At 40.2% G+C, this 6,931-nt stretch overlaps 1 protein-coding gene across 1 annotated transcript; it reads right to left on the bottom strand.

Annotated features, from left to right (window-relative positions):
• Nucleotides 1–1,715: 1,715 nt before the first annotated feature.
• On the bottom strand, nucleotides 1,716–5,689 carry LOC148124955 (uncharacterized). The gene is made up of 3 exons (XM_087940035.1): nucleotides 5,570–5,689; nucleotides 3,402–3,518; nucleotides 1,716–2,052 (listed from the first exon to the last, which is right to left on the bottom strand). The coding sequence occupies exons 1-3, from the start codon at nucleotides 5,616–5,618 to the stop codon at nucleotides 1,820–1,822; spliced, it is 399 nt and encodes a 132-aa protein (XP_087796161.1). The 5' UTR covers nucleotides 5,619–5,689; the 3' UTR covers nucleotides 1,716–1,819.
• Between the last annotated feature and the right edge of the window lie 1,242 nt (nucleotides 5,690–6,931).

Raw genomic sequence — 6,931 nt, 5'->3', positions numbered from 1 at the left:
CCCAGTGCAGAAATCCAACCAAACAGAACTTTTCAAAAAAAAAAAAAAAATGCTTGTAAATAGGCAGGGCAAAGCAGAGAAAGGATATTTACTGATTTCGGGAGATTTGGCTTCTGCTCCTTACTCAAACAAATGCACACAAAAGGTGGCTTCTTGGAAACAAGGCCTTTCCGAGCAAGTATGGAGCCATTGCATTCCAGGATTGTGACTGTAATCGTGCCTTGTACAAAGCTAGGATTGTTCAGCTGTGGTCTGTGGAGTAGGCTGGGTTCAGGCAATGCAGAAAGCCATTATGTGGCTCATAAGCCAAAAAGTCTGGGTGTGTGTGTGTGTGTGTGTGTGTGTGTGTGTGTTTGTGTGGGTGCCTTTGAGTCATTGTTTCCTGGTAACAACCACATTTTCAGAAATAGCTTGCCATATCAGAATAGAAAGAATAACAGACTTGGAAGGGACCTTTGAGGTCTCCTAGTCTAATCCGGTGCTCACGCAAGAAACCCTTATACCAGTGGTTCTCAACCTTTTCTTCACCACAGACTCCCTTAAAATACCTTTGGTGGCCATGGACCATGGCCCCAGACCCTAAGACCAAACTCAAAATTTAAATCTTCAAGCCTTCGCGGACCTCGTGATGACATGGTGGGAGCCCCAGGGGTCCACAGACCACAGGTTGAGAACCACTGCCCTATGCCATTTCGGACCAGTGGTTGTCCAGTCTCTTCTTAGCAGCTGAAAGTGGTGGAGCATCCACAACTTCTGTAGGCAAGTCGTTCCACTGGTTAATTGTTCTGACTGTCAGGAAATTTCTCCTTCGTTCTAGATTGCTTCTCTCCTTGGTTGGTTTCCATCCGTTGCTTCTTGTCCTGCCTCAAGGTGCTTTGGAGAACAGGTTGACCCCCTCTTAGCTTGAGAGAGAATGAATGACCCAAACTGGCCTCATGCCTAAGGCACGGCTAGAAGTCACAATCTCTTAGGCTATTACTAGACAAGAAAAGATGTGGTGGCTCAGTGGCTAAGATGCTGAGCTTGTCCATTAGAAAGGTCGGCAATGCGGCAGTTCGAATCCCTAGCGCTGCATCCTGGAGTGAGCTCCCGTGACTTGTCCCAGTTTTTGCCAACCTAGCAGTTCGAAAGCATGTAAAAAATGCAAGTAGAAAAATAGGGACCACTTTGGTGGGAAGGTAACAGTGTTCCATGCACCTTCGGCGTTTAGTCATGCTGGCCACATGACCACGGAGAAGTCTTCAGACAGCGCTGGCTCTTCGGCTTTGTAACAGAGATGAGCACCGCCCTCTAGAGCCAGAAACGACTATCATGGATGTGCAAGGGGAACCTTTACCTTTACCTTAGACAAGAAAAAAAGTGGAAGATTGAAGAGTGAAGCTTCTTAATTATCTTTCCTCCCTCCCTCCCTCCCTCCCTCTGTGTGTGCGGATGTGTGTGTTTGTGTACATCTTTTCTGTGTGTATGTGTGTGTGTGTTTAATTCTTTTGAATCAGCTCAACAAAGCTTTCTTCTCTCTAGAAAACTCCAGGGTTGTAGACTAAACTGGAAGAAAAAAAATGATGCACGGAGTTGCCAACAGGATTGAGATGGCATCAACAGCATAAAACTAAAGGAAAAAAAGCTAAATAAATAAAATAACATAAAATAGTTTTCTTCAAACACACATTCAAGGTGGCTGATTGTATTTGTATTTCCGTCGGCTTAACTTGGTAAAATTTAGACACATACGCATAACATCCAAGATCCCGCCTGATCAGCTGGAGAGATTATACAGGCCAAGAAAAAGGGGGAAACTTCTTGGGTGGAAGAAAGAACTTTAGAAGAGAAGCTTCATCAGGAGGCACCCAAGGAATGCTGGGAAGAAGGATGCAAAAGAGGAAGGAGCTTTGCTGCAGGTAACGTCTTTAATGACTGATCCAACTAGAAGACCAGCGAAATTATCGGTTATGTTGAATGGCTGGCCGGATAAATTCTTCCCCCTTAGATCTTCATAATGCTTGCAATCATCCATCGTACTGCAACGTTTCATGCTGGCAGGAATTTTCACTGCTGGAGGAATAGAAGAGAAACCAGTGTTCAGAGCCATCGCTCAAACTTGAAGGGATTCCTCCACCCACCCAAATCCAGGTTTCCAATCCTATCTGCATGGCCAGGCTCAAATCATCTTACATTATCCTGAGCCGAGGTGGCGCAGTGGTTAGAGTGCAGTACTGCAGACTACTTCTGCTGACTGCCAGCTGCCTGCAATTTGGCAGTTCGAATCTCACCAGGCTCAAGGTTGACTCAGCCTTCTATCCTTCTGACGTGGGTAAAATGAGGACCCAGATTGTTGGGGGCAACATGGTGACTCTGTAAACCACTTAGCGAAGGCTGTAAAAGCACTGTGAAGTGGTATATAAATCTAATTGCTATTGCTATCTGCTACCAGCAAGGCTAGCAAATATGTTTAAAAACATGTCTGCTAAATGTTGGAAATGTAACCAGATACCGGGTTCCTACTATCATATGTGGTGAACATGACTAAAGGCAAAAAAAATTATTGGGGCGAAAATACATACATGGCTAGAGAAAATGTTAAAGCAACATATAAATTTAAAGCTAGAAATATTTTTGCTAGATATACTGCCAGAAAAATATAACAAAGGGAATATAGACTTAATATTGAATGTCTTGACAGCAGCAAGAATTGTATTTGCCCAGCACTGGAAAAATGAGGAAATCCCTAAATATGAAAGTATAATTTAAAAAAAACTTAGAATGTGCAGAAATGGATAAATTAACACTAAAGATAAAAGACAAAGGAGATACAGAATATTTTTTAACATGCAATTTGTTCTACCAATGGTTAGATAATAGAGGTAGAGGTATTGTTTATATATGTATATATAAACAATATTACTACTACTATTAATGTGTATAAGTAAATTGACACAGACAAATACACTGTTTGCTAATAACTAATGTAAGTTAAAGAAAAATGTATAAATAAAATTTAAAAAAAACTTATCCTACATCAGACACGTTATATGAAGACTCTCTGAAGAAGGCCATGGGAAAATTTAAAAGAAAAGAGAAGAAGAGAACAACCAACATCAAGGTGGACAGGGTTCATTTCACTGGTGATGGGGGCACTGTTGGAAGACCTCAAGGACAGTGGTGGGATTCAGCCAGTTCACATCACTTTGGGAGAACCGGTTGTTAACTTTCTGAGCAGTTTGGCGAACTGGTTGTTGGAAGAAGTCATTAGGGCAGAGAACTGGTTGTTCAATTATTGGAATCCCACCACTGCTCAAGGTCCATCACCAACCTGATGGGACATGGTCAATCAGATTTATGTATGTTGTAAAACCTGTGTTACTTATTTCCCTGTTGGGAAAAATAGAACTAGCCTTACTCACTTGCAGTAATTTCAGTTATCAAAGTCATGCAGACAGGATTCCTACCAGAACATACTTGCTGTGAGCCAGAGCAATTTGTAGTAGTTGATACGCAATATTCACACTTCATGGAACTATCTGGAAAGGAGAGAAAAGTGGGTGGAGCTTATATATATATATATATATATATATATATATATATATTTATATATAGGTTATATATATTTCGAGGTATTTGTATGTGGATCTTTGGTTGTTGGGTTTCTTCGCGTAAGATTCAAAGTATCTGAGCACGTTTCGATGAAGTCTCATTCATCATCATCAGGCCTCTGTCTTCGGTTCTTGCTTTTCAGAGTGAAAAGCAAGAACTGAAGACAGAGGCCTGATGATGATGAATGAGACTTCATCAAAGCTGAGTCTGTCTGCGAACTGAATCAAGATAGATAGATAGTAGATAGATAGATAGATAGATAGAAGATAATAGATAGATATATATATATATATATATATATATATATTCACAATAAAGAATGTTCTTTCTGCACCAACTCAGAAGGCTCAAACTGCCCAAGGAGCTGCTGATCCAGTTCTACAGAGGAATGATTGAGTCTGTCATCTGCACCTCTATAACTGTCTGGTTTGGTTCTGCAACCCAACAGGACAGACACAGACTCCAGAGGATAATTAGGACTGCAGAAAAAAACAATTACTACCAACCTCCCTTCCATGGAGGATCTGTATACTGCACAAGTCAAAAAGAGGGCTATGCATAAGCGCACCAACGTGCCTACTGTCCCTGTCCTATTGTTTCTTTTTTTATTTTTTATTTTTCTTATAAGTATCCATGTATTCATAACTAGGTTTTTTACTTATACCTATTATCTTGTAAGCAATTGACAAATAAATAAAATATTTACAGTCCCCTCACATCCCGGACATAAACTGTTTCAACTCCTACCCTCAAAACAATGCTATAGAGCATTGCACACCAGAACAACTAGACACAAGAAGAGTTTTTCCCAAACACCATCACTCTGCTAAACAAATAATTCCCTCAAAACACTGTCCAACTATTTACAAAGTCTGCATTACTATTACTATTAATCTTCTAATCGTCACCCATCCCCTCCCACTTGTGACTGTATGACTGTCACTTTGTCACTAAAGTGCCTGTAGGCCAGACAAGGAATAATGGATGGAAACTGAACAAGGAGAGATTTAACCTGAAAATAAGGAGAAACTTTCTGACAGTGAGAACAATCAACCAATGTCATAACATTGGTAACCTTGCCCTCGGAAGACTCTAGAAAAAGTACAGAGAAGAGCAACCAGGATGATTAGGGGACTGGAGACTAAAACATACAACGAACGGTTGCAGGAACTGAGCTTGGCTAGTCTAGTGAAGAGAAGGACCAGGGGAGACAGGATAGAGGTCTTCCAATATTTGAGGGGCTGCCACAGGGAGGAAGGATTCAAGCTATTTTCTAAAGCACCTGTAGACCAGACATGGAATAATGGCTGGAAATTGAACAAGGAGAGATTTAACCTGGAAATAAGGAGAAACTTTCTGACAGTGAGAACAATCAATCAATGGAACAGAAGTTGCCCTCGGAAGTTGTTGGGAGCAGTCATCACTTGAGACTTTCAAGAAGAGATTGGACTGCCGTTTGTCAGAAATGGTGTAGGGTCTTCCACTTGGGCGGGGGGTTGGACCAGATGACCTACAAGGTCCCTTCCAACTCTGATTATCTGTTAATAATCTGTTAACTTGTATCCTTACGATTTATATTGACTGTTTCCTAGTATGATTTGATTGCTTATTGTACCCTATGACTATATAACCCTATGACTATTATTAAGTGTTGTACTTGATGATTCTTGACTCTTGATGAATGTATCTTTTCTTTTATGTACACTGAGAGCGTTTGCACCAAGACAAACCTGCTGAATAGCACCTCTGGCTTAGTGGTTATTCCATATGAAAGGACCACACATGTGGTAAATTTGCTCTAGACTTAAACACTTTCGATAAACCTTGGTCTGTTCTGAATCTGCACCCACAGCAAATGACTCCTTCTTTGAGGAGTTCTCAAGGTTTTTTCCACAGTCCCTAGAAAACCCCCAATGGCCAGTGTGGAAGGCCCTCCTTAGTTCCACTGAAGCCCCCAGGAACACAACTCTGACCATACCTGGAGTCAGGAAGATGGAGAAGAAGAAGAGCCCCAGCAGAAACTGCATGATGATGAGTTAGGCACGGAGATTAAAAAATGATCTTATCTTGAAGGAGCACAGGTGTGGCCTGGGAGTTCTGCAAAACAACACACGAGGTATCTATGCACAAAAAAAGTATTTGAAGCACTTGTAAAATTGCTGTTTAATTACCCTTCAGGATTCAAAGTTGTTACTGATCATTACTGTAGAATTGCCTTCTGCATAGATTCTGGAGGCCTGTCCTAGCTCTCTCTGTCTGTCCATCCATCCATCCGTCCATCTATCTATCATCTATCTTCTTCAATAAAGTCTTACTTGGATGAACTTTGTTTCTGAGTGCTGAATGAGAATGGGGAGTTTCATTGGAACACTGACACTATCTATCTATCTATCTATCTATCTATCTATCTATCTATCTATCTATCTATCTATCTATCTATCTAACTAACTAACTAACTAACTATCTATGATATTTATCTATCTATCTATCTATCTATCTATCTATCTATCTATCTATCTATCTATCTATCTATCTATCTATCTATCTATCTATCTATCTATCTATCTATCTATCTATCTATCTATAACAATCAACCAATGGAACAGCTTGCCCTCGGAAGTTGTGGGAGCACATCACTTGAGACTTTCAAGAAGAGATTGGACTGCCATTTGTCAGAAATGGTATAGGGTCTCCCTCTTGGGCGGGGGTTGGACTAGATGACCTACAAGATCCCTTCCAACTCTGATTATCTGTATCTGAATCTATCTATCTATCTATCTATCTATCTATCTATCTATCTATCTATCTATCTATCCATCCCTATCTGTCTGTCTGTCTATCCATCCATATCTATCTATCTATCTATCTATCTGTCTGTCTGTCTATCTATCTATCTATCTATCTATCTATCTATCTATCTATCTATCTATCTATCTATCTAAATATCTATCCATCCATCCCTATCTATCTATCCATCCATCCATATCTATCTATCTATCTATCTATCTATCTATCTATCTATCTATCTATCTATCTATCTATCTATCCACCCATCCATCCATATCTGTCTGTCTGTCTGTCTGTCTGTCTGTCTGTCTGTCTGCCTGCCTGCCTGCCTGCCTGTCTGTCTATCCATCCATCCATCCAACCATCCATCCATATCTGTCTGTCTGTCTATCTGTTTATCCATCCATATCTATCTATCTATCTATCTATCTATCTATCTATCTATCTATCTATCTATCTATCTATCTATCTATCTATCTATCATCTATCACCATTATTATTTTTATAAATAACTCAAAGCAATTAGCATACCCAATATTGCATTTTCTTCCTA

Source organism: Pseudonaja textilis, chromosome 10, assembly GCF_049901715.1.
Source record: "Pseudonaja textilis isolate UNSWEBS1 chromosome 10, rPseTex1.2, whole genome shotgun sequence".
Classification (NCBI taxonomy): domain Eukaryota; kingdom Metazoa; phylum Chordata; class Lepidosauria; order Squamata; family Elapidae; genus Pseudonaja; species Pseudonaja textilis.
The sequence above is the reverse complement of the archived record's forward strand: the minus strand, read 5'-3'. Positions and strand labels throughout refer to the sequence as shown.

Coding starts and splice junctions, on each gene's coding strand:
- LOC148124955 (XM_087940035.1), bottom strand. CDS start 5,618: ATGCAGTTTCTGCTGGGGCTCTTCTTCTTCTCCATCTTCCTGACTCCA. Junction 3,519..5,569: donor CTCCATCTTCCTGACTCCAG/GTATGGTCAGAG, acceptor TCTCCTTTCCAG/ATAGTTCCATGAAGTGTGAA. Junction 2,053..3,401: donor GATAACTGAAATTACTGCAA/GTGAGTAAGGCT, acceptor CTATTCCTCCAG/CAGTGAAAATTCCTGCCAGC.